This window comes from Castor canadensis, chromosome 2 (assembly GCF_047511655.1).
Source record: "Castor canadensis chromosome 2, mCasCan1.hap1v2, whole genome shotgun sequence".
NCBI lineage: Eukaryota > Metazoa > Chordata > Mammalia > Rodentia > Castoridae > Castor > Castor canadensis.
Window position 1 is genome coordinate 101,296,507 of NC_133387.1, and position 27,686 is coordinate 101,324,192.

The 27,686-nt window shown below is 37.2% G+C and overlaps 1 protein-coding gene across 14 annotated transcripts in view; it reads left to right on the forward strand.

The window, feature by feature from the left end:
- Nucleotides 1-27,686, forward strand: part of Hecw1 (HECT, C2 and WW domain containing E3 ubiquitin protein ligase 1) — a 419,560-nt gene that overhangs the window by 249,195 nt on the left and 142,679 nt on the right. For all 14 annotated transcript variants that reach the window (XM_074065380.1, XM_074065387.1, XM_074065388.1 and 11 more), the window contains 2 exons: nt 2,357-2,432; nt 8,002-8,171. In XM_074065380.1, coding sequence (XP_073921481.1) covers nt 2,357-2,432; nt 8,002-8,171 — 246 coding nt within the window. The remainder of the gene's footprint in view (nt 1-2,356; nt 2,433-8,001; nt 8,172-27,686) is intronic.

Below are 27,686 nucleotides of genomic sequence, written 5' to 3' on the forward strand. Positions count from 1 at the left end.
TTTGATGCAATAAATATTAAGCAAACAAAAACCCCTTCTTTGTACATAACCTGAATACCACCTAAGGAATATTTAAATATAAAGAATCAAAACATATATCCTTTTAAAAGAAAGTAGTAAACATAACTATTCTTTGTTATCATTGCATGTTTAAACTCATTTTAGCCCAACATGAGATATGCAATTTAATACCACATGTTTTAAAAAATATAAATTGGAACCCACATACTTTATACTTATAATAGAAGGCTCTGTTAAAATTATAGGTTTTGGTTGTTCCATCAAGTAACCTATGCTCTAAGAAAGGGACAAGCTAGGTGTGAACATTTTCAAATTAGAATTAGGAACCAGAGACATTAACAGTTGATTGTAACTGTCCACTTTAGACAGGTGGAGCAATAGAAAGGAGTATAAACAGCCTGCCAATTCTCTCATCTCCTTTACCCAGGCAGAAGTTTGAAAACTGAGAAAAGTCTACAACATGAACTTTTAAGGCCTTGGTGACTGACTACTCACACAGTTACGAGTGGTCCAGCCTAAGAATGTAACGTTGAGTGTTTGTTGATCATTTCTCTGTCAGTCAATTGATGGGAAGAGCAAACACAAATGGGTTCTCCAAGGTGAAGAAAGCTATGCTATGGAACCAGCCAGTGTCCTGAGTGCCCACTCAGCTATGACTTACTCTGATTCTTAATTATCAAATGAAACTTGTTATCATTTGAAAATGAAATGTCTCCCATAACCTCATATACTGGAGGCTTGGTTGCCTGCTGATGGACTTTAGGGAGGTGATTAGATCCCAAAAGCTCTGGCTTAATCAATGAAGTAATATCTTTATAGATTTATAATGTGATAGCATTATTGGAAGGTGGTTAAAAGTAGGAGGTGGGGCCTAGTTTGGGAGCTGTATTTTGCTCAGGCCTCTTCCTATATTTTTTCTCTGCTTCCTGTCTGCCGTGAAGTAAATAGCCTTCAATCATATGTTCTTGCTGCCATGATGTTCTGTCCATGCGCCCAAGGCCAAGCAAGCATGGACTGAGCCCTCTGAAACCATGAACCAGAATAAGTCTTTCCCCTCTTTATGTTGTTTCTGTTAGGTACTTGGTCACAGCTATACAAAATTAACTAACACAAAACTCTAAAAGACATAATTCTGTGTCAAAGTTTGCTGAGCTCTTCTCTGACTGGATGCCAATTCACATTCATATGTCTCTCACAGTGGTTCCCTCTATTGAGCAGCTCAGCTTGCCTGATATGCACTTCAACTTGAGCCCAACAAGATTTGCTCACAAGCTGCAGCCAGGCTCACAAGCTCACCAAGGGCACCTGCTTCAGTAGGAGGAAGCAGTCTAAATAATCCTTTGAGCTGGAGCTGTAATTCCCAATGACATCCAAGCAGTTGGTGGGAACGTCCAATTCTAAGGGAGCATCCAATCACAACTCCTACAGCATCAAGAATACTAGAGAAGTAAGAAAGAGTAATCTGCACAATGAATAAGCAAAAGGGCTTTGAACAACAGATTATTGAAAGTTCCAATTTTCCCTTCTTTAGCACTGATTATTTTCTAAAAAGTAGACACTATGAATTTGCTTAATAGTCATATTTTTAAATTTTATTTTCTACAAGCATACAATGCATCCAAAGATAACTGGCAAAGTCATTCTGCTTTGGGACAAATACATTCAAAATCATTTCTGAATAAAATTTTTCTAGGAGAGAATGGAGACACATACTCTGAGATGTTTTGATTGATCAGTTAACATGTGTTGAGCAACAATGGAAAATGACAGCAACCTGGCCTTCAAATAGCTACATGACTGTAGATAACCCATGTAACAATTATGTTCTAAAACTTCCCAGGAAGACAGTTAATTACGTAAGAGAAACCTTATAGTTGCTTCTTAATGCCATGTTCAGCTCCTCCCTAATCATCTCCTGGAAATCCCTAAATAATAAGTGGAGATACAACATTAATTACAGCAGTAAATATCTATTGACCCATCATTCTTCTGCCTTACGCCCTGCCTTAATGAATACTTCTTGTAAATTTGAATCCAAAGAGGCATTTGTTTGTTATAAGCAGGGCCTATAACATTATAGTAATTATGTCTGCTGATTGCCATTTATCTAAAAAGTACCCCTCACTCCCACTAGCAGATTCTCCATTACTGGGAAAAGACACTGGGCTGCTAAGAAGCTTATTTTAATCAATAGTTGTCCAATGAAATCACAACATTGCTCTCTTCATTGCCTATAGCTAGAGAAATAACTGTGATTAAGTGAGTTTGTGTTGGAGTGTAGAGTATTCATTTCAATGCATGTTTTGCTTGTCTCCGATTTTCCTTCTTCTTGCAGATTTTTAAAAGCATTGGCTCTGAGGAAACTGTCCAAGGGCAAGGAAGTCGGAGGCTGATCAGCTTTTCTCTCTCAGGTATGTGTTGTTCAGCTTGAGGCCTTGTGGAGAGGATAAGAATGTCAGTCAAGAGTAGAAGCCTGCTTCCACTCAGCTCCAACCTACAAATTACAATTTACTCAACCTTTCTATGTCTCAATTTTCCCACCTACAAAGCAAAAATAAAAAGAAATCTGCCCAATCCCACTTGAATTAATGGAGATAATGGAAAATTCAGTAAACAATAAATAAGAAAATGCTTTGGGATTGTGGGAAGGGAATCTACTCCTCTGTTTATCCTTCAGGGCCAAACAACAGTAATTGAGAGTTTACAAAGGGGAGGCGGGAGGAAGCCTAGGGAGAGAAGCAGCCATCCAACTCTCTCTAAGCAAAACCTCTGGTGTAGTCATCTTGGTGAAAACAGATTCAACTGGAGCTGCTCAAAAAAAGCACATTATGGAAAAAATCAGGGGAACACAAACAAAGTTTGTCAATTTAGCTGATAGCATTTTAGTTAATACTTAAGAGTAAGTTAACTTTTTAGTTTTGTGGGTATAGTATGGTTCTATAATATGGAAACAATTGGTCAAACTATGCAAAAGGATTATAGAAAATCTTTGTATTATCTTTGGAACTCTTCTGTAAATCCAAAAATATTTCAAAATTATAAGTTTAAAAGAAGCACTGAGCTTTTGTAGCTAAAGAGATACATAGAACTCAGGATTTCATATATCCCATTTCACCAAAGTGATTTTCAGGAGGATACAAAAGCATGAACCCCAAGGACTCCAGTTGAGCACAGTTTGAAAACAGTGATCTTAGCTTGTCAAAGCAACAAATGCTACAGGCCATTAATGCCAGTGATCAGAGATCACAGACATGAAGCACATGAGCCTCCTTGAGAGACAGACAGCCAACTGGGGCTTTTCAAGTAGAAGTAGAGCAAATGCAGCTCTAAAGATGCATTGAGAACATTCACATGTGTCTGTTTAGATTGGGGGAAAAGAAAGGAGAAGAGGACACTCAATAATTTTTTATTGCCAGGACAAAAGCCAATGACTCCTGATTGACCATTCTCCTATTCCTGTTGAAGTACTTAAGAAATAACAATTCTCAGTCCCAACCTTCAAAAACAAGGTAACAAAGAAAAACTCACAAATACATGTCAGAAACCAAGAGGAATTGTCACTGAACAAAGTTCAGGGATGTCCTGAACCCCAGGAGGGATGCTATGCAGAGTAACTGGACAGGATAGAGGAAGAGACAAAGTCTCTATCCCTTGGTCCCCATTTTGCCTCTGCCATGTAGGCATGAGCTCATATGCTTTCCAGAGGAATTAATACTCCCTTTACCCAACAGACTTACTTGATAAAGTGATAATGGTTGGCTTGTTGTATCATTTTTTTTCATGTATTCTAAGATAACAATTCCCAGAAATGGAATGTTACTGAAGATATAAAGTTGTTAGTTAAAGAAGCAAGCCTGGAATAGTCATGGAAGTATAATTTTCAGTAGTTGGATATAAGTACGTGTTTAATTCCTTATGTCTTTCTATGAAAACAGTAAATACTGAAGAAAATACCAAAATAAATTTCATGTCTCAAGGAAAGACAATAGAGCACCAATCTATAACTAAGAAAAGCCTACAAAGTATCAAAAACTCAACTACACACTGGTCAGTTCTGAGTGCAAAAGCAATAGCAACTAGCTAAATATCAGAACTAAATGAACTTTTCATGGAGAAATAGCAGAAACTTTGATCTGAAAGAAGTTGAAGAATATAAACTTAAAGTAAAAAGAATTATTCTTCTTGTCAGATATGTATTAAAAGAGAAATAAAGTGCTTACCATATGCTTGTACCCTCAATTAAAATACAGGAAACCACCCAGACATATTAAGTGAAAGATCTAAGATGAGAAAAGATGATAAGGGATCTTGAATCTGGCAATGATAAAAACTTAGAAAGTCAATTATATATACTTACTTCCTCCTATCATGACTATAATAAATTACCACAAATTTAGTGGCTTAAAGCAGTACATTTGCCTCTATATCTGGGAGGTCAGAAATCCATAATGAACAGTGAAAAATTAAAATAAAGATGTCAGCAAGGCTAGTTGCTTCTGGGGACTGCAGGTGAAATTCATTTCCTGCTTCATTTCAACTTTAGAAGCTGCCAGCACTCTTTGGAACATGGCTACATCATTTTACTCTCTGCTTCCATCAACATGTTTATAATAGTGAACTGTTCTGTGGAACTTGGGGATAGTGGTAAAGGAAAAGAAAATGAAAGAGCATCTGTAATACTGTAAAACATAGCACCTGTGAAGGTAAAGGATATAGGGTGTGTATTGAAAGCTGTTGAAAAATAGGGAGTGGGAGATAAAGGGGTAAGGGAAAGTAATAGAAGGGGCTGAATGGACCAAAGTAAAGTATACCCACAGTGGGCATACATTGAAAAACCCCTTTGAACATCAACTTAAATATTAATGCTGAAAGATAGGACTGTTAAATAGGTACAGTGGGAGGGGGAGTGAATAAAGGAGATTAAGGTGAGGGTATATGATTGATGGACTTCATACACCTATATGAAATAGAACAAAGAAACCTCTTAGAATTGCTTTTAGTGGGGTGGGGAAGGGGTTGAGGGGTAAAGACAATGGGATTGATGTAACTAATGTACAAAATAAGCCTAATCAGAATTGTCACTATGAATCCCCCATATAATGAATATATCCTAATTTAAAAATTACCAAAAAAAAGTTTGAAAATGAAAAGCTCAACAACCCAAATTATAAAACTCTATTCAAAGCCTCACTATTAGGATGGAATAAGTTAAAAATAGAGTAGCAGGGATTGAAGATAAAATGGAGCAATTAGCTCAGTCAGAAAAGACAAAAAAACCTAAGAAAATGCAACAGGACACCATCAAAAGACCAAACCTAAAAATCACAGGTATACAAGATAAAGTAGAGGTACAAGCTAAAGGCATAGATAACATATTGTAAAATAATAGTAGAAAACTTTCCCAATCTTGAAAACAAGAGGGACATCCAGGTACAGGAATGTTTTATAATGCCAACAGGCAAGACCAGAAAAGAAACACCATTAGACATATCATAGTTAAAACACTAAATATACAGAATAGATAATGAATATTGAAAGCTGCAAGACAGAAGTGACATAAAAAGGCAAAACAATCAGAATAACAGCAGATTTCCCAACAGATACTCCAAAAGCAAGTAGGGCATGGGATAATATGTTCCAAGCCCTGGCAGAACTTACCTGTTAACCTAAATTAATGTATCCAGTGAAGTTATTCATCATAAATGAAGGAGACATAAAAACTTTCCATATTAACAAAAACTAAAAGAATTTATGACTCTTAAACCAGCACTGCAGCTGATATGCAAAGGAATCCTATGCATGAAAGAGGAAGTAAATGCAACAGGGAAAACACAGGAAAAATAAATCACACTAGATGAGTAGATTAGCAAATGAGGATTATGAAAGAAGCAAATATCAAAAGCAAAGCAGCATGATGACAGGAAATGCTACACACCTTCCCATATAACACTAAATGTTACTGGTCTCAAATCTCTAATTAAAAGACACAGAATGGCAAGTTAGATTAAAAAATAAGACTCAACCCTTTACTAGCTACAAGGCACACATCTCACTGACAAAGACAAACACTGGTGAAGGGTAAAAGAATGGAAAAATATTTTCCAAGCAAATTGACCTAGAAAGTAGGCAGAAATAGCTATACTCATATATGATAAAAAAAAAACAGACTTCAAACCAAAATTAGTCAGCAGAGGCAAAAAAGATCACCACATATTAATAAAGGAAATAATCCATTAGGAGGAAATAACAATTGTTAACATATATGAACCAAATGTTGACACAAACAATTTCATTCATCACTACCAGACTTACAAACACAGATTGACCCAAACATAATAATAATGGTGACTTCAATATTCTATTTTCACCAATAGATAGGTCGTACAGACAAAAAAATCAATTTCAGAAATAAATGACACTATAGACCAAACGGACTTAACAGATATCTGTTGAACATTTCATCCAGCAGCAGCCCATGGAACTGTCTCCCAAAAGAAGGAAAAACATATGAAAAGAAACCAACACCTAGACAAATCTCAATTTTTAACCAAACATTTTAAACTATAGTCACAGCAGACATTGGAATGAAGATAGAGGTTCATTTTCCCAGCATGAGTTGTGACAACACATATGAAATGCTGTCTTCTAAGGAAGCCTATTAGAGGCTCAGCATTTGTGGGTTTTATGGGGAATGATCTGCTGTTCATGTGGTTTACTTCTGCTTAGCACATACCCAAATCTCAGACTGCCAAGAGGAAAGTAGGTGTCCATGATAAACCACATAGTTTGCCCAGTTAAGGCAGAGTGAGCCACTCACATAAGCTCTGAAGAGGCTGGAAATCTCTTGAAATTCATGTTCTTGGACACTAGGCAAGATCCAACCAAATAACACTTTTTAAAGGCAAGTAAGTTGAAGGAGCCACATTAACTTTTTTCTGCACATGTTCCTATGAGATGATCTAAGCTTTGCAAATTTCTGTGATGTTTGTACTTTCTGGCATTTTACTTCTCATGGCAATATGGTATAATGCAAGAAAACACTTTTGTTGTAGAGATAACTTTCAGTCAACTCAAAATAACTTTCATGTAAATGCGCATGAAAACATCTATAGTTTTACAGCAGTGACAGTTTATTTCAACACCCCATAACTTATACTATGGTTTAAGAATCACTTATATTCCTTGACATCAAAAATATGCTTCAATAAATATAAAGTGATTTCAGGTTATCAAATTATCACAGTCTTGTCACTTGATCCCCCCACCCACTGCACTTGTCTCTCTCTTTGTATAGCATGAAGTTGTACATGCTCAGACAACTTCAATTAAATGAAACAGTTGAATTTTCAACATCTTGCCCTTTCTATTAGCATGATTTCTCAAAACTCTTCTCTGTGATAGGCACCCAATTCCATGGAGGCTATGTTTTCTGTTTTCTTTTCTTCATAGTCCATGCTCTTTGCACTTTTAACCGTCTTTTTCTCCTTACTTCTGAGTTCTATATTTATTGTGAAATTAAAGACCTTATTTTTCTTAGGTCTCTAACTTACAGAAAAATTTTATACATTGGACCCATCAAATTTCCAAAGACATACTTCGTCCCTCTGTGTCTCCCATGTTTCCTGAGCTGATCCTCAGCCTCTCACCCAGCACCTTTATCCTAACCTGTCTGAGAAGCATGAGAAATCCAGTGCAGTAAGGATCAAAGGTCCTCTCTTTAAAAGTACAGTGTCCAGAGTGCCAGTTGAACTGATTTATTACAAGGGTTTCTCACCAAAACACAGATTAATATATGCCAGTAAATTTTCCATATAGTAGGTTCTGTAGGTACATTAATCTATATTTGTAATAAGGTGGAAAACAGTCTAAAAATTGAAATAATTTTTCGACATTGAATGGATTTCTCTCCTTGTACAAGGCCTGGTATAGAATTTAACCTCACTAAAGCATATTTAAATTAGAATATCTCTTATTTTATAGATTTCCAGGCCATGGGTTTGAAGAAAGGGATGTTTTTCAACCCAGACCCTTATCTGAAGATCTCTATTCAGCCTGGAAAGCATAGCATCTTCCCTGCCCTCCCTCACCATGGGCAGGAGAGAAGATCCAAGATCATAGGCAACACTGTGAACCCCATCTGGCATGCTGAGGTAAGTGCTGGGGCCCTAAAAGGGCCTAAGGAACTGTGAAGTGATTGGCCACAAACCAGTCCGTGTGCATTTCCCTCCTCTGACGGATCCCGAGGCTCTGCTGCTGAGCCAGTGGCTCAAACACTCTTGGTCTTGGGCAGAAGCCATGTTGTCCTAGAATTCTTACAGGATTCTAGATTAGGAAACTATCAATCGTGGCTGTTCTCAATAGCTTCTCTTGATTTAGAGCTATTTGATGTGAGCATTCCAGTTTCTCACAGTTCTTCCCAAGTATGTGTTCCTCAAGCAAAAGTGCCCAATTCTAAAAGCGACCCTCTGGACCAGTTCCAGAGATCCTGAAATTACCATGTTCCTGGGGCAGATAAATCAATAAACTCTAGAATATTCCTGATTGGATTGCATATTGCTTGATTCAAGTAGATATGAAGGCTAGTTGTTATTCCATCTTGGTGATTTCTAAGGTGCTAGGGTTTATTATGCTTGATAAATAACTTTCTGTACTTCTAAATGTGTCTCCTCTGCCAGCCAAGAATTGCGAGTCCCATGTCAGGTTTGACCTCAAAATGACTAGCATCTCTCCTAGAAAACAAGCAGAAAGTTTTCACAACCTCTTAGGCTGCCTGGAAGGCAGGCTATAGCTTGAGGATCCTACCTGCAAGCTGTGTAGGTGGAGGGGCAGAAGGTTCAGGGCAGGAGAGCAGATACAGTATAATGCAGGAGGGAAAGTACAGATTTCAGTCACACAAACTCAAGTTCAAATCCTAATTCAACCAGTTAACAGTTTTGTAAATCTGAGAGATCAGTTGTCCCTAAATATGGTGGATTACTCTCATTTGCCTGTTATTGAAGGGGATGTGCTTCCACCAGAGTACTTGAATTAGACAGGAGCTCATTATTCAGAACAGACCATCTCTGATATGGAACTTTCAAGTGCCCTAGATAAGAAAGTGCAATTAAATGTTTGGGAGCAGACCTGTTTCATTGTGTCTTAAATTACACCACTCCTTCCTAAGCTTACTTACCCCTCTCCCATGGTACCCAGAGAGTAACGTTAGAGTTTGGACGTGGACATAGAAGAAGTGGAATTACACTTAAACTTACTACTAGCTTGAGTTATCAGCAGATTCTAAAACACTGTCAACATTGCTAACACGAAATAATGAACTTTCAATCGTGTGTTCCTCCTGTCCTGGCTGTTGTCATCATTATTTCTGGACTCCTGCTTGCATTCCTGAAAATAACACAAGATGCTACAGAACTTAATAGTATCTGAAAAAAATAAGCAACCCATTCTAAGACATTTAGTCATAAAAGTATTATAAAAATCTTAAAAAACATTTGCAAAATCCATACCATCAGAATGTTTAGGGGGTCTAAAAGTGTCAATTAGAATCCACTTGATGTTTTGAAGTTATTTCTGAATCTGTGCTTACAATTGATTTTGCTATGACAGCATACTGACAACAGCTCTATCCTCTGCTCTTGGCCTTGTCGATTCCATCCAAAGTGCTTTGACTGGAATTGTTGTTCTAAAAGAAGTGGCAGAGCAATTTCTTAGCATGCCTGAAGCCCTGGTTTCCATCACCAACACCACACGCAAAAAAGTGACAACTTAATCTCAGCCCCAAAAGCATAAATTACTAGAAAAATACAAATCTGTTCTGAAGTATATACATAACAAATCTCTGCATTTGTATATACAAAGCTGCCTCAGCATCCCCAGCATCCAGTGTCAAATAGGGCAAAATAGACATTTTATTCAGTTTCAGATAAATGTCATTGATAAGGCTCAGATTGAGGATAACTGTTTTCTGAACAGCTAGAAACTAGCTGAAGTAGGAATTGAACCAAGGTTTGTGTGGTTACAAAGCTGTTCTTTCACCCCTAAAGTATACTACAGTTTTCAGTTCTCAAATGTTGAAGTCAGAGGTCCTCTGTAGAGCATTTGGGAACTTCTATGACCAGGCATTGGGCTCTTGGGATGCATTTGACCCTAAGCAAGAAGAAACCTGGCCATATCTGATAGCTGTAACAAAAAACAAGTCCAGAGAAAGGTGACAGAGGCAGTGCAGCTTTGAGAAGGCACCAAGAACCCCCTACCTGCAGGATTAGCCCCTTGCACCATCGTTAGTGGTTGGCCTCATTCTTCTGCTTTAATAGGGCAGGCCTAAATTCCAGGCAGGAAGAAACAAAAAGGCAAAGCAGCTTTCTCTCTGCCAGGCTGTGCATTTTCATTCCAGATGAAAAGCCCTTTCCCAAACACCCCATCACCTGCCACAGGACCTCACCAGATGAAAAACCTGGGTTTCAATTTCCTGGCTCTGGCTGGAAAAGCAGGGAACAAAGTAGTAGACACAAGTGTTGAGTAGCCAGATTGCAGCATCCTTCAGCATCAGTCCCATCTGTCTTTCACCTCAGATTTATGCCAAGGCTACTTTCATAGCTGCTGTTCCCACATGCCCTTGTCTTTCACACAGCCACATCTCTGCATGTATCTTGTCTTTTCTTATATCTGTCTAAAACGCACATTCCCAGCAATCCCACACACCACATCCCATACATCCCTCAAATCTAAGCTAAAATGCCGCTTCCCATATGGAGCACTCCTTGACTCCCCCCACCAGGAGGCGGTGCTTCCTGTCCAGACTCCCTAGGAAAGGAAATCACATCTAACTCATCTTGGTAGCTCCAGTTCCTGGAACCTAGTAGGCTATGCCAGTTAGTGTTCTGATACTTTACGTAATACTCTCAACAACCCTATGAGGTGTGGATGATTACTATTCTTATTTAAAAGTAAGGAAACAAAGGCACAGAAAAGTTAAGTAATTTTGTCAATGTCACACAGCTGGCAAATGGCAAAACCAGAATTGAAACTAGGTAGTTGGCATTTAGAGCTTGATGTTGACCAGTTTTGTTTATAAGTAATTTTGAATAAATTCTGGAAAAATATCCTAATCCCCTGCCTTTTCATTTAAGACATGTTTCTAAGTATCTACTCCATGATATAAATAGAAACCACTAAGGGAACAAAAAGATGATTGATAGATAAGACCTCATATTAGTGGAAGGTGACAATATAATGAAATCAATGTTCTAATCAAGAACTGAACAAAACACCACACAATACAAAGGGGTGAGCACCATGAGCTCAAGAGAAGACTTCACAGAGGATGTGTTGCTAGATTTGGTCCTGACAGGGGATAAGACACTTTTCAGGGAGCAAGGGGGAATTCCAGGCAGAAGGAAACACATGAGCAAAGATACAGAAGCATCACACACACACATTTAGGGTACAAGGACAAGGGTGGCAGTTGGCAGGGCTGACTGCAGTCACACACGTTCAGTGTGGATCCCACACTCATCAGGCATGAAAGCTGCTGTTCACTTCTGGGTCTCACATTGCACCTTGTTAAATATTTCTGGCTCCTTCTGGATTCAAGCAAGGTTTTACATTTCTATGCAGGAAGGCAAAGAGAGCCAAACTGCCCTTCTTTCTGTGCCTACTGGTGAACACAAGGGCTACTCAGGGAGAAGCCACTGAAGTTGCCTGAAGTTAGCAGCAAGACTACCCTTTCGAGGTAGTTTAAATGTAAATTTACTTCAGTGGTTAATGCTGCATTAACATCTGTGTGACTTTATTTTTCCAAATCTATTCACGCCTGAAGCATATATTTTTGCTGATTAAAACATGTTCAATCCTAGATAATTACAGTTCTTACCAGAATTTTTAAATGAGAAGGGAAAATTAAGAGAAATACATATTAAATGTGATGCAAATAAATAAGAAACTCCATGTTGATCAATCAGTTCCTCTTTATTATCACTGTGATTAGGAACTGTTTGCTCCCAGGGAACACTTGCCTTGATTTTCAGGTCTGTTTACCTTCCTGGATGGATGTAATGAGCACTTATAAGATTATAGTTACCCAGAAAAGTTAAACAGAATCAGCAGTGAGAGGCTGGACTTCTCTATTCAGAGTGCTCCTGTGGAGGGAATATTTAGGCCTCTAGATAAATAAGGAACTCCTTACAGCACATTTTCAGAAGTAACGAATGGATCGAGCCAATAATAAACTGCGATCTGGGGCCTAGGCGAGGTGTTTGTTAGCTTCCTCTCCTTCTCTTGATCTCTGCCTTCCAAAGTGGCCTGGAGTATACATCATCAACACCTGTGCCAATATGGGCACAAGATTAGAAGGTGAGGCACAGAGGCCTTGCTTGTGGAGTTGTTTTATTGTTTTTGCTTTTGGTGGTACTAGAATTGGAACTCTGGGCCTAGAGCTTGCTAGGCTGATGCTCTACCACTTGAGCCCTGACCCCAGCCCTTTTTTGCTTTAGTTACTTTTTTGGATAGGGTCTTGCATTTTTGCCCCAGCTAGCCTGAACTGCAATTCTCATACCTATACCTCCTATGTAGCTGGGATTACAAGTGCCTTCCCCATAGCTGGCTTGTTGATTGGGATGAGGTCTTGATAACTTTTTGCCAGGCTGGCGTCAAAGCTAGACCTTCCCAATCTCTATTTCCCAAATAGCTGGGCTTACAGGTGTGAACCACGACATCCAGCCTTGTAGTTTCTTTTATTTTGGGCAGTACTGGGTTTGAACTCAGGGCCTCACACTTGCGAGGCAGGAACTCCACCACTTGAGCCACTCCAATAGCCCTGGAGTTTCTATTTTAAAAATAGAAAAGGAAACAAAAAATAAATTAATGACATAATTTCAATGTAGGATCTATAATATGAAGGAAATACCACATTGTTCTATGAAATGCATGCCTGAGAGGGGCTTCTTTAGACAATGGTGGTCCACAAGGTCTTTCCAAGCTGCTGTTACATAGACTGAGAAGTCAGACATGCTGACACGGGACTGTGTTTCAGATGATGCAGCAGTGAGGAGGCCCAAGGGCTGTGGCCTTGACCTGTTCCCACAAGCAGAAAGGTCACTGTGGCTGGAGCACAGGGAGTATGCATGGGACTGGTAACAAGGAAAAAGTAGGAGAGAGGCAGAGCCCAGCACCTTCTGAGCTAAGCAAAGGGGCTGAGTTTTTAATTTAAGAGTGATAAGAAACAAACCATGTTTTCATTGTGCTCTGATAATACATAATTAAGCATAATTAATAACATAATTAAATCCTTCCTACTGCGGTGTGAGCACAGAGGCAGTTGATTTCTGCTTCCACCTGTGGCACATCATGATGACATCAGAGAACAATCAGGGCAACCAAAATTTAGGAGGTCAAGATCCTGAAAGGAAAGGAATTTTGCGTGAGTCACCTCTCTGCAAGTGCGTCCTACAAGATGAATGAGAGTGTAGGTAGAAAGCCGCTGACCGTCAGAGAAGAGTTTGCTGCAGTGTCACTGTGGTGAGGAGACAAACCCGAAGTTGTGTATTCTCCAGGGAAGGAACACCAGCAAAGCAGGAGGATCACAGTTTGAAGTTAGCAAGATCCTATCTCAAAAATAAGCCAGACATGATGATGCACACCTTAATTCCAGCTACAAGGGAGGCAGAGGTAGGAGGAGCACAGTTGAGGCCAACCCAGGCCAAGTTTGCAGGATACCCTATCTGAAAAACAAAAGAACCCGGAGCTTGACTAAACTGGTAAAGTAACTGAGTAGCAAGTTCAAGACCCTGAGTTCAATCCCCAGTATCACACAAAAAGATAACAAAACCTAAGAAAGTTAAGGGGGAATAAAAACCTCCTTTAAAAGTCTATGTGTCAAGTCAGTCACCAGTGGCTCACACCTGTAATCCTAGTTACTTGGAAGGCTGAGATTCCAAGGATTGCAGTTTGAGGCCAACCTGGTCAAAAACATTCATGAGACTCCATCTCAACCAACACTGGGTGTGGTGGTGCAAGTCTATCATCCTTGCTATATGGGAGACTGAGATTGGAAGGATTGTGGTACCAGGACAGCAAGGGCAAAACACAATTGCAAGACCCCATCACAACAGAAAAAGCTGGGCATGGTGGCACACATCTGTCATCCCAGCTACAGCAGGAAATATAAAGTAGGAGGACTGTGCTGTAGGCTAGCCTGGGCAAAAAGTGAGACCCTATCTCCAACATACCCAGAGGAAAAAGGGCTGGAGGCCTGGCTTAAGCAATAGAGTGCCTTCCTCACAAGCACAAAGCCCTGGAAAAAAAATCTATGCTTCAAAAAAGAAAATACAACAAAAACTAAAGAAAACTCTGAACTACATAATAATAAATATATGACACATCTAAATTTGAGGGATGCGGCTAAATCAGAAGAGAAAAAAAGACTAAAAATCAGTATCCTATGTTTCCATATGCAAATCAAATACTAAGAGAGCAGAGAGAAATGTAATAGTTTATCACAGAAGATAAACAGAGAAATCAGTAAATTGAAAAACAAATTCACAATGTGGTTAACAAAACTAAAAGTATAATGATCTTATATATATCGAAAAGATAATAAGAGAATATTATTATGTTAACTTTCTGTCACTGTGACAAAATACATGAGAAAAACAACTTAAAGAGGAAAGGTTTATCTTGGCTCATGGTTGCAGTCCATGGTCATCTGGCTCCGTTGCTCTTAAGCCTGTGTCAAGGCTGAAACTTGGAGGAAGGGCCATGGTAGGGGAAAGCTATTGAACTCATGGCAGCCAGAAAGGAGAGAGAAGACAAAGAGTAGGAGCAAGTGGGAGAGGGAGGGAAAGGGAGAAGCAGAGATGGAGAGAGAGAGAGTGCACAAGGATGATCCAGGAATAAAACATACCCTTCAAAGTCATGCCCCCAGGGACCCACCTTTTCCAGCTAAGCCTCACTTCCTAAAGTTTCCAACTTCCAATGTGCCACAAGCTGGGGCCCAAACCTTCAACCTGTGAGACTTTGGGGAATATTTCAGCTCCACACAATAAGGATTGTGAACATATGGATGCTAATAAATTTGAAATTTTAGATGTAATGGAGTCCTAGAACAAATCTTACTAAAATGGCACAAAAATAAATAGAACTGCTGAATAGTCTTATATCTCTAAAGGAAACTAAAATCTAATTTAAAACTTTTCCATAAGGAAAAAAATGAACATTTATACACTGTTGGTGGGAAGGTAAATTAGTGCAGCTACTATGGAAATCAATTTAGAGGTTCTTCAAAAAACTAAAAATAGAGCTTCCACATGATCCCACTAAATCACTCCTGGCCATATACCCAAAGGAATGCAAGAAAGCACATGACAGAGATACTTACACCTCCATGTTTATAGCAGCACAATGCTCAATAGCCAAATTATGGAAGCAGACTAGGTGCTCATCAACAGATGAATGGATAAAGAAAATGTGGTATACATAATGATGGAGTATTAGTCAACCATAAAGAAAAATGAAATTATGTCAATTAGACATAATGATTGTTCACATGACTGTACCAATGTTATCAAAATTTCATTGAATTTTCTTTTTTATTTTTATCCTTATCTTCTTTTTTGGAGGAATAACTTACACACATATATACATTCCTTACATACAAGAAGCGAATAAACTGCTACTTAAAGTGTACAATTTAATGGGCTTTGATAGTTTTTATGCCTGTGAAACCATAACCATATTAAAGATATGGAACATTCCCCCAAAAGACTACTAGTGCCCTTTTCCAGTTCAGACCTGACTCCATCCCTGGTCCCAGGCAAGCCCTGAACTATCGTTACCATAGGCTAGCTTGCATTTTATGTCAGCGGAATCCTATGGTATTACTCTTGTTTCCGACATCACAGGGTAATGTTTTTGAGACTCATTCATGTTGTTGCACACATTAGTAGCTAGTTCTTTTCACTACTGTGTAACATTCGATCGTGTAGAGATACCTAGTATATTGTCTACTCACTCACCTGTTAATAGACATTTAGGCTATTTCCGCTCACTGACTATTGTGAACAAAGCTACTCTGAGTATTCAGGTACATGGTTTTTTGTATTCATATCTCTCTGATAAATAGGTAGGAGTGGGAATGCCTGGGCCATATTTGTAGGTATGTAACCTAATAAATTGCCAAAAGATTTCCAACGTGGTTACACCAGTTTACATCCCCGCCAGTAGTGGATGAGATTCCAGTTGCTGTCAATTCTCATGAACACTTGATACTGTAATTTCTTTACATCTTAGCTATTCTAGCAGAAGTGAAATGGTAACTTACTGTGGTTTTTAATTACATTTCCCCAGCAGCTAATATTGAGCATCTTTTCAAGAACCATTTGTGTCTTCTTTTATGATTGAGGAACTGTTCAAATTGTTGACTTTTGCAAGTAGTTTTATATATTCTGACTCTTTACATATTCTGATTCAAATCTTTTGTCACACATTTATTTTACAAACATTGTCTCCAATTCTCCAGCTTCCTTTTTGTTTTCTTTCTTTAATTTAATTTTATTGGTTTTACGTTATTTGAGCCACCTCCCGTCCTCCCCCCACCCACTTCCAAGCAGAACCTCTTCTGCCCTCTTGTCCTCCAATTTTGTTGAAGAGAAAACATAAGAAATAAGAAGAAAAACATATTGTTTTTTCTAGCTTGAGATAAGGATAGCTGTACAGGGAGTTCCTTATGTTGCTTCCATGCATGTGTATATTACAACCCAAATTGGCTTATCTCTACCGGGCCTCTTCAATACTTCCTGGTCCCCTTCCCATAGTGGCCTCTGCCAGTTTAAGATTACTACATTTGCTCCTCTACAGTGAGCACATCAACCACGTTCAAGTTTTTGGTTTCCTTCCCCTTTCCTATTCCTCCCAGACACAGTCCCCCCTTAGTGTGTGATCCATGTCCAATAGTATTTCTGCATTTCTTTTGGGTCTATAATCTGCACATGGGGGAGAACATGTGATTTTTGGCCTTCTGAACCTGACTAACTTTGCTTAAGATGATGTTCTCCAGTTCCATCCATTTACTTGCAAATGACAAAATTGCATTCTTTTTTGTCATTGAATAAAATTCCACTGTGTATAAATACCACATTTTCTTAATCCGTTCATTGGTGGTGGGGCATCATGGCTGTTTCCATAGCTTGCTATTATGAATAGTGCTGCAATAAACATGGGTGTGCAGGTGCCTTTGTAATAACCTGAGTCTCATTCCTCTGAGTATATCCTAGGAGTGGTATTGCTGGATCATATGGCAGATCTATGTTTAGTCTTTTAGGAAGCCTCCATAGTGTTTTCCAAAGTGGTTGCACTAGCTTGCATTCCCACCAGCAGTGTATGAGGATTCCTTTTCACCACATCCTCACCAACATTTGTTGGTGGTGGTGTTCTAACAGGTTTGTTTTCTTAATAATATATTTTAAAGAGAAAATAATTTTATTTTTTAAAGTCCAGTTCCTCAAATAATTGTCTTTTATGATTCACACTTTTTGCTTTCTAAGAAATTAACTCAAGCTAGCAAAATTAACTCCTAAAGTTTTCCACAAGGATTTTTGTACTTTTTGTTGAACATTTTTTTTACTTATTCATTTATTCATATGTGCATACATTGTTTGGGTCATTTCTACCCCCTGTCCCACACCTCTTCCTTCTTTCCCCCACCACCCTTCACTTCCACGCAGAACCTGTTCTGCCCTTTTCTCAAATTATGTTGAAGAAAAGACATAAGCAATAATAAGAAAGACATGGCATTTTCGTTAGTTGAGATAAAGATAGCTATACAAAGAGATTCCTAGCATTGCTTCCATGCACAAGTGTATTACAACCCGAACTGATTCATCTCTACCTGACCTATTCACTAATTCCTGGTCACCTTCCCAAATTGACCTCTGTTGATTTAAGGTTACTGAATTACCTCCTCTGCGGTGGGGACATCAAACACCTTCAAGTTTTGGGTTTCCTACCTATCCCCATTCCTCCCATATGTGCTCTCCCCTTAGCGTGTGACCCAAGTCCAAAAACTTACTGCCTTTGCCCTAGACCTAAAGTCGACATATGAGGGAGAACATAAGATTTTTGGTCTTCTGAGCCTGGCTAACCTCGCTCAGGATGATGTTCTTGAGTTCCATCCATTTACTTGCGAATGATAAGATTTCATTCTTATTCATGGCTGAGTAAAATTCAATTGTGTATAAATACCACATTTTCTTAATCTGTTCATCAGTAGTGGGGCATCTTGGTTGTTTCCATAACTTGGCTATTGTGAATAGCACTGCAATAAACATGGGTGTGCAGGTGCCTCTGGAGTAACCTGTGTTGCATTCCTTTAGGTATATCCACAGGAGTGGGATTGCTGGATCATATGGCAATGTTTAGTTTTTTAAGAAGCCTCCATATTGTTTTCCAGAGTGGTTGCACTAGTTTGCATTCCCACCAGCAGTGTATGAAGGTTCCATTTTCCCCAAATTCTCGCCAACATTTTGTATTGGTGGTGTTCTTGATGATAGCTATTCTAACAGGGGTGAGGTGGAATTTTAGTGTGGTTTTGATTTGCATTTCCTTTATAGCCAAAGATGGTGAGCATTTCTTCATGTGTTTTTGGCCATTTGAATTTCTTTTGAAAAAGTTCTGTTTAGTTCAATTGCCCATTTCTTCATTATTCATTGATTCTGGAAGAGTTTAGTTTTTTGAGCTCCCTGTATATTCTGGTTATCAGTCCCATGTCTAATGTATAGCTGACAAATGTTTTCTCCCACTCTGTGAGTCCTCTCTTCAGTTTAGAGACCATTTCTTTTGTTGTGCAAAAGCTTTTTAATTTTATGTAGTCCCATTTGTCCATCCTTTCTCTTAGTTGCTGAGCTGCTGGGGTTCTATTGAGGAAGTCCTTGCCTATACCTATTGCTTCCAGAGTATTCCCTGCTTTTTTCTGTACTAACATCAGAGTTTCAGGTCTGATATTAAGGTCTTTGATTCATTTTGAGTTGATACCAGTACAGGGTGACAAACATGGATCTAGTTTCAGTTTTTTGCAGGCAGCTAACTACTTTTCCCAGCAACATTTGTTGAAGAGGCTGTCTTTTTCTCCATCGTATGTCTTTAGTGCCTTTGTCAAAAATATGGTGGGTATAGTTGTATGGATTCATATCCAGGTCCTCTGTTCTGTTCCACTGTTTTCATATCTGTTTTTGTGCCAGTACCATGCTCTTTTTATTGCTATGGCTTTGTAATATAGTTTGAAGTTGGGTATTGTGACACCTCCAGCATTGCTATTTTTGCTGAGTATTCCCTTGGCTATTCACAGTCTCTTGTGTTTCCAAATGAACTTTAAGGTAGATTTTTCAATCTCTGTGATGAATGTCATTGGGATTTTGATGGGAATTGCATTAAACATAGATTTCTTTTGGTAGTATAGCCATTTTTACTATGTTGATTCTACCAATCCATGAGAACGGGAGATTTTTCCACCATCTGTAGTATTCCTCTAACTTTTTCTTCAGGGGTTTGTAGTTCCTCTTGTAGAGATCATTCACAGCCTTTGTTAAGTTTACTTCTAGATATTTGATTTTTTTGAGGCTATTGTAAATGGAATTGTTTCCATATATTCTTTCTCAATTAGTTCGTTGTTGGTGTACAGAAAAGCTAATGAATTTTATAAGTTGATTTTGTATCCAGCCACCTTGCTATAGCTGTTTATGATGTCTAGGAGTTTTGGGGCAGAGTTTTTTTGGTCTTTAAGATATAGGATCATGTCCTCTGCAAATAGGAATATTATGACAGTTTTTCTTCCTATTTGTATTCCTTTTATTTTTTCTTCTTTCCTAATGCTCTGGCTAGGAATTCCAGGACTATGTTGAATAGGAGTGGGATTAGTGGGCACCCTTGTCTCATTCCTGATTTAGGAGAAATGGTTTTAGTTTTTCTCCATTAAGTATGATGTTGGCTATAGGTTTTTCATATATAGCCTTTACAATGTTGGGGTACATTCCTTCTATTCCTAGTTTTCTTAGAGCTTTTATCATGAAGTGGTGTTGGATCTTATCAAAGGCTTTTTCTGCATCTATTGAGATGATCAGGTGGTTTTTGTCTTTGCTTCTATTAATGTTCTGTATTACATTTATAGATCTGCACATGTTGAACCACCCCTTCATCCCTGGGATAAAGCCAACTTGGTCATGCTGAATGATCTTCCTGATATGTTGATGGATTTGGTCTGCCATTACTTTATTGAGGATTTTTGCTTCAGTGTTCATTAAGGAGATTGGCCTATACCTCTTCTTTTTGGAGGTGTCTTTGTCTGGTTTTGGGATGAGTATAATACTGGCTTCATAAAACAAACTAGGCAATGTTCCTTCCCTTTCTATTTTATAGAACAGTTAGAGTTGGTATTAGTTCTTCTTTAAAGGTCTGATAGAATTCAGCAGAAAATCCATCAGGTCCTGGACTTTTCTTTTTTGGGAGACTTTATTGCTGCTTCAATTTCATTTTGTTTTATAGATCTATTCAGGTGATTAATATCCTCTTGGTTCAATTTTGGATGATCATAAGTATCCAGAAATTTGTCCATTACTTCAAGATTTTCAAAGTTATTGGAATACATGTTCTCAAAGTAGTCTTTGATGATTCCCTGGATTTTGTGGTGTTTGTTGTTATCTTCCTTTTGCATTTCTGAATTTACTGATTTGGGTTTTTTCTCTCCTTATTTTAGTCAGGTTTGCCAGAATTCTGTCAATCTTATTTTTTCAAAGAGCCAGCTTTTTGTTTTGTTTCTATTTCATTAATTTCAGCCCTTATTTTAATTATTTCTCTCCTGCTTGTTTTGGGATTTGCTTGTTCTTGTTTTTCTAGAAGTTTGAGATGTAGCATTAGGTCATTTATTTGAGATCTTTCTGTCCTTTTAATATATGCAGTCATGGCTATAAACTTTCCTCTCAGGACTGCCTTTGCTGTGTCCCATAGGTTCTGGTAAGTCATGTTTTCATTTTCATTAACTTCCAGGAACATTTTAATTTTCTCTTTTATTTCATCAATGACCCACTGATCATTGAGCAATGTGCTGTTCAGCTTCCAATTGTTTGCATATTTTTTGCTGTTGTTTTTGTTGTTGAGTTCTACTTTTAATGCATTGTGATCACATAGAATGCATGGGATTATTTCTATTTTCTTATATTCACTGAGGCTTGCTTTTTGCCCTAAGATATGATCAGTTTTGGAGAAATTCTATAGGCTGCTGAGAAGAATGTATATTGTGCAGAAGTTGGATGAAATATTCTATACACATCAGCTAGGTCCATTTGATCTATAGTGTGATTTAGTTCTAGAATTTCTTTATTGAGTTTTTTGTTTGTATGACCTATATATTGATGATAGGGGGGTATTAAAGTCTCCCACTACCACTGCATTGGAGTCTATTTATGCTTTTAGGTCCTTCAAAGTATGTTTGATGAAATTGGGTGCACTGACGTTGAGTGCATATAGGTTGGTATTTGTTATTTTCTTTTGTTGTATTTCCCCTTTTATTAGTATGGTATGTCCTTCTTTATCTCATTTGATCAATGTAAGTTTGAAGTTTACTTTATCTGAGATAAGTATTGCTACTCTTGCCTGTTTTCAGGGACAATTGGCTTGGTAAATCTTCTTCTTTCACCCTAAGTCAGTGCTTGTTTCTGTCAATGAGATGGGTCTCCTGTAAACAACAGATTGTTGAATCTTCCTTTTTAATCCAGTTTGCCAAATGTTGTCTTTTGATGGAGGAGTTAAGTCCATTAACATTCAATGTTAATATTGATAAGTATGTGTTAATTCCTGTCATTTAGCTTTTTTTGTTGTTTAAGGGTTTGATTGTGTGCAACTGAATCAATGTTACTCTCTGATTTCTTGTTTTTTCTCCTGTGTTCGGTGTTGCTTGTCCTCTCACAGTTTTGTTTGCTTTCATTTTCTGTGTGCCAAATTCCTTGAAGAATCTTTTGTAGTGGTGGCTTGGTGGTCATATATTGTTTTAGTTTCTGCTTATTGTGGAAGACTTTTATTGCTCCATCTATTTTAAATGATAGTTTTTCTGGGTAGAGTATCCTAGGGTTGAAGTTGTTTTCATTCAGTCTCCGGAATACCTCACTCCATGTTCTTCTTGCTTTTAAAGTTTCCATTAAGAAATCTGCTGTGATTTTGATGGGTTTCCTTTGTATGTTTTTTTTTTCTCTCTAACAGCCTTCAATATTCTTTCTCTTTTCTCCACATGCTTGTTATTTTATTGATAATATGTTGTGGGGTAGTTCTATTTTGGTTAAATCTGTTTGGTGTCTTGGCTTCCTGTACCTGAATGGGCATAGCTTTCTCTAGATTTGGAAATTTTTCTCTTATTATTTTGTTGAATATATTATGAATCCCTTTTGCTTGCACCTCTTCTCCTTTGTCAATGCACATGATTCTCAGGTTTGGTCTTTTGATGGAGTTGGTGAGTTCTTGCATATTCCTTTTGCAGGTCTTGAGTTGTTTGACTAATAGGTCTTCCATTTTTCCTTTAATTTCATTTTCTCTTTAAGTTCTGAGATTCTGTCTTCCTCTTGTTCTAGTCTGCTGGAATGGCCTTCCATTGTGTTTTGTATTTCTGTTTCATTCTTTTTTCTGAGGTTTTCCATATCATGAGTCACATCTTTAACATTGTCTATTTTCATCTTTAATTCATTTATCTCTTTATTTCTAGTGTTCTTTGTTTCACTTTGGTGTTTATTTAGGGCTCCTATGAGTTCATTTATTTGTTTCTGTGTTTTCTCATATTCTTTATTTTTAGTGTCTTGACATTTCTTAAGTGTCTGTTGTACATTTTGGTTAAGATGTCTAGTAACATCTCCATGAAATTCTCAGTGATTACTTGCAGGATTTCTTCTTTGAGTGTGTTCTTTGATCATCATTGCATTCCTTGGCATCATTTTCTTTGTTTTGTTGGAGTCAGGAACTGGGTATCCATTTTCTTCATTTCCCTCTGAATCCTGTATTAAATTATTTTGGGAGGAGACTGGTTTCCATCCTTTTATCATCTTCCCATTGCCCCACTTAGTACTGTGTAACTATGTTCTTGATCATCTAGTTGGTGGTTTCAGTGACCTGTTTTCTTTCCCTTGGTTTAATTTTGTTTTATGTCTGTATTGGGTTTGTAGCTAAGTGTATGTGTGTTATTTCTGTCCCTGGTCTGGGTGTAAATTAGTATTTGCTAATTCACAATAGTAAAACTAACAAAAAAAATCCCAAAGAAATCTACGTAGAGAGATGAACAAACAAACACAAATAAAGAAGAAACAGAACAGACAAACAAACAAAAATTCTAGGCTCAGGAACAACAGAATTTCAGTCTTAGTTTAAATTCTGGTGTTACTCCTCCACCCTCCAGTGCTGGTGTTGATATTTAAGCTGAAGCTCTGTTGTAGTCTCGCCAGGTGGTTGAGTAGTGTTTTGTGGTTTTTTTCCTTCTGTCTTTCACAGGCAGCTGCTTGGTCAGCTTCTTTCTCAGTGAGGTGTGGCAGTATAAATTTGTATGTTGTCCTCAGGTTCCCAAGATCAGCTCTGTAGCCCACCAGCTGTCCTGCTTTGGAGTTGGGTTTTCACTGTGTTGGTTTACTGGGGGCTTGTTTCTTTGCCTCACTGCCTTTCTCTGGGGCAATTTCAGTGATCCGTCAACCAGCCTCCTGCTGTCAGCATGTTGTGATGGTGTCCTGGGTGTTTTTCAATTTTGCACTGTCATTTGACTTTGAATGTTGCTCACTGGCTCAGGAGATGAGGTTTGTGCACAGCAGCCCTCGTTTTTTCTCAGTGTAATGTGGCATGGAGAAGCTTTCTATGGGCTATGGATTCAGGGTGTCGAAGTTTTGATTCTCTTTGGTTCTTTATATCTGCCAAGTGTAGCTCCAGTGTCCCAGCAAAATTTTTGATTCATGGAGCTCACACTATCTGCTTCTGCACCCTAGTTGCCATCTTGGATCCTTTGGCAGGAGTTTTGTGCTATTATGCCTAGGATCCATTTCAAATTAATTTTTGTGTTGGTGTAAGGTGAAGGATGTGCTCATTTCTTTCCTATGGACATTGAGTTGTTTTATAACCATTTGTTGAAAGGACAAATGGTTCTTCCATTGCACTGAATAAGAACCTTTATCAAAATTCAATTGAATAAATGTGTATGAGTGTATTTCTGGTTTCTCTACTTCAAGTCATTGAGCAATCTGTCTTTCTTTTCAGCACTCCAACTCTATCTTGATTTCTAAAACTTTATAGTTGAAGGAAAAACTCCTTCAACTTTGTTTTTAATTTTAAAAAGGCTATTCTAGGTTGCTTTCATTTTCTTACAAATTTTAGAAACACCTTTTAAATTTCTGCAAAAAATCTTGCTAGATTTTGTTGAATTTATAGATCAATTTGAGAGAATTGACATCATATTAATATTAACTATTCCATTCCATGAAATGATTTGTTTCTCTGTGTACTTAGGTCTTTCTTAATTTTTCTTAGAGTCTTACATAGTTTTCAGTGTAAGAGTATATCTTTTGTTAAATTTGCCCTTAAGATTTTTGGGAGTTCTCTTGTAACTGGAGCCATTTGCAGTTCATTTCCAGTTGATTGCTTCTAACACTTAAAATTTTTTCTAAACTAATTTTGACTCCTGCAATCGTGCCTAACTTACTTACTAATTTAGTAGTTATTTTGCATCCCTAGAATTTTATGCAAAGAATCATGCTAACAACAAATAGAAGCAATTTTACCCATTCCTTTGTAAACTTTATACTAATTTTATGTTTTGGGTTTTGCCTTATTATAATGGCTAGAATCTTTAGTACAGTGCTGAATTAAAGGGGTTACAGCAAGCTTTACTTTGTTGCTGCTCTTAGAAAAAAAGTGTTCAATATTTCACCACAAAATATGGTGATAGTATCAATTTTTTATAGTTATCTTTTATTGATTTAGAAATATTTTTTCTATTCTTAGCTTGCTAAGAGTTTTTATCATGAATGAGTGTGAGATCTTGGTAAATATTTTTTCTGCATTTGTTGAAAAGATTATACTTTTTCTCCTCCATTCTACTAATATAAATGATAATGACTGATGTTCTAATGTTAAATCAATTTTGTATTTCTGAGATATGTCCTACTAGGTCAAGATATAGCATTGGATTTGGTTTACCAATATGTTGTCAAGGGATTTTGTATGCACATTTATGAAGAATATTGATTCATAGTTTTTGAATAATGCATTAGTCTGTTTTTGGTATCAGTGGTATTGTTAGTTTTGTTATCAACTATCTTTAAAAATGAGCTGAGATGTATCTTAGTTTGGGCTGCTGTTATAACAAAATACCATAAACTGGATTTCTTAAATAATGACACTAAGTTCTAGACACCAAGAAGTTCAAAGTCAGGGAGCTGTCATGGTCAGGTCCTGGCGAGGGCCTTCCTTCTGGCTTGCAAATGGCTGCCTTCTTGCACTATTCTCCCCTTATGGTCAAAGAAAGACAAACAGACAAGGAAGAAAGGGATGGAGGAAGAGAGTAAAAGAGGAAATTATAGAGGAAGAGAAAGATAAGACAGAGGGAGGAGAAAATGCTCTTCTTTTCTTATAATACCATCATGAGTATCCTATGTACACGAACTCATCTATATCTAATTACTTTCAAAAGGCCCCATGATATCATCACATTAGGCCTTAGGGTTTCAACATATGAATTTGTCAGGATGCAAACATTCAGTCCATAACAGGAAGTTTTCTTCCTTATATTTCTGGAAGTATTTGTGTACAATTGTTATTTCTTCCTTAAATATATGATAGAATTTACTAATGAAGACATCTTAGACTAGAGTTTCTTCATGACAGTTTTTAAACATAAATTCAGTATTTTAAATACGAATAGGGTTATTCAAGTTAAATTTTTTTTTCTTAGTAATTTCCAGTGTTTGTTTCTGTCAAGGAATATTGCTATTTTGTCTATTTTGTTTGGCATAAACATTATTTAATTGCCATTTAATGTCTGTAGGTTCACTAAAAATAATACTTTCTCATGCTTTATACTGATGAATTGCTTTCTCTCTTTTTGTTGACTTATCTGAATAATGGATTTATTTAATTTGTTAATTTTTTCAAAGAATTAACTCTTCACATTAATAATTTTCTATTTTATGTTTTTCTAATTTTTAAGTTTATGTTCATTTTTATTTATTTCTCTCCTTCATTGGCTTATTTCTACTTTCTTTGGGTTTATCTGCTCTTCTTTAGGTCTTGATTTTAGGTTAATTTTCTGCTCTAATGTGATTGTTTAAAGCTATACATGTTCCTCTTAAGCACTGTTTGTCTCAGTCCACTTGTGCTGCTATAACAAAATAACTTAGACTGGGTAATTGAAAACCAACAAAAATTTATTGTTCACAGTCTTGGAGTCTAGGAAGTCTGAGATCAAGGCCCTGGCAAATTTGGTAGGCAATGACTGCTCTCTCTGCTTCCAAGAGGGAGCCTTGTTACTGTGTTCTCACGTATGGAAGGCTTAAGGGCAAAAAGGCTTAATGCTCTGTGAAGCTTTTTTTATAAGAGTATTAATCCATTCCTTTCATGACCTAGATGCTTCCCCAAAGGCCAAACTTCTTAATACTATCACCTTGAAGTTTACATTCCAAAACATGAATTTTTGGAGAGACTCATCCCATTCAAACTATAGCATGGTTTCAGCTGCATCCTACAAATTTTGATAATTTGTGTTTTCATCATTATTCACTTAAAAACATTTTCTATTTTCTTTTACCTATGAATTATTTTTACATGGGTTAAATTTCAAATTTTGGACATTGTCTGAATATCTTATTGTTATTGATTTTTTATTTCATTTTATTTTTAAAAATCTATTTTAGCCTATTAAATTTATTGAGTCATATTTGAAAATTCAGCATATAATGGATTTTGGAGAATTGAGCATGTTAATTTGAAAAGAATATGTCTTCTTCCATTATTGTATGAGTATCAATTAAGTCAAGGTGATTGATAATGTTAAGATTCTTTGTCTTTACTGATTTGTATAAATTAGTTGTTCTATCATTGGACTGATTAATCATATCTGTTCTATGGTTATGGAATTGTCTGTTTTTCTCTTTAATTGTGTCAACTACTGTTCCATGTATACTGAAGCTGATATTAGATATACAAATAGTTCTCTCTTCCTGATGAAATGTCCCTTTCATAATTATGAAATACCCTTTTTTTCTTTGGTATTTTTCTTCATCTCAAAGTCTATTTTATCTCACACTAATATACTCACTCCACCTTTTTTGCATTTAATTATTGAATGCCATATCTATTTCCATCCATTAACTTCTAAGATATTACGTAAAGTGCATATGCCATTGACAGAACATACTTGGGTCTCGGTTTTCATCAATTGTGATAATCTCTGTCATTTTGATAGGATTCTTTGATCCAGTACCATTTAACATAACTATTAGAATAGTTACATTTAGGGCTATTATTTTACTATTTTTTTCTGTTTACCTTCTGATTCTTTTTCCTTTTCTTCTTTCCTAACATCTTTTTGGATTATCTTAATAGTTTTCAAAATTCTATTTTCATTTATCTATTGGATTCTTTTAGATACATATTTTGCATCACTTTCT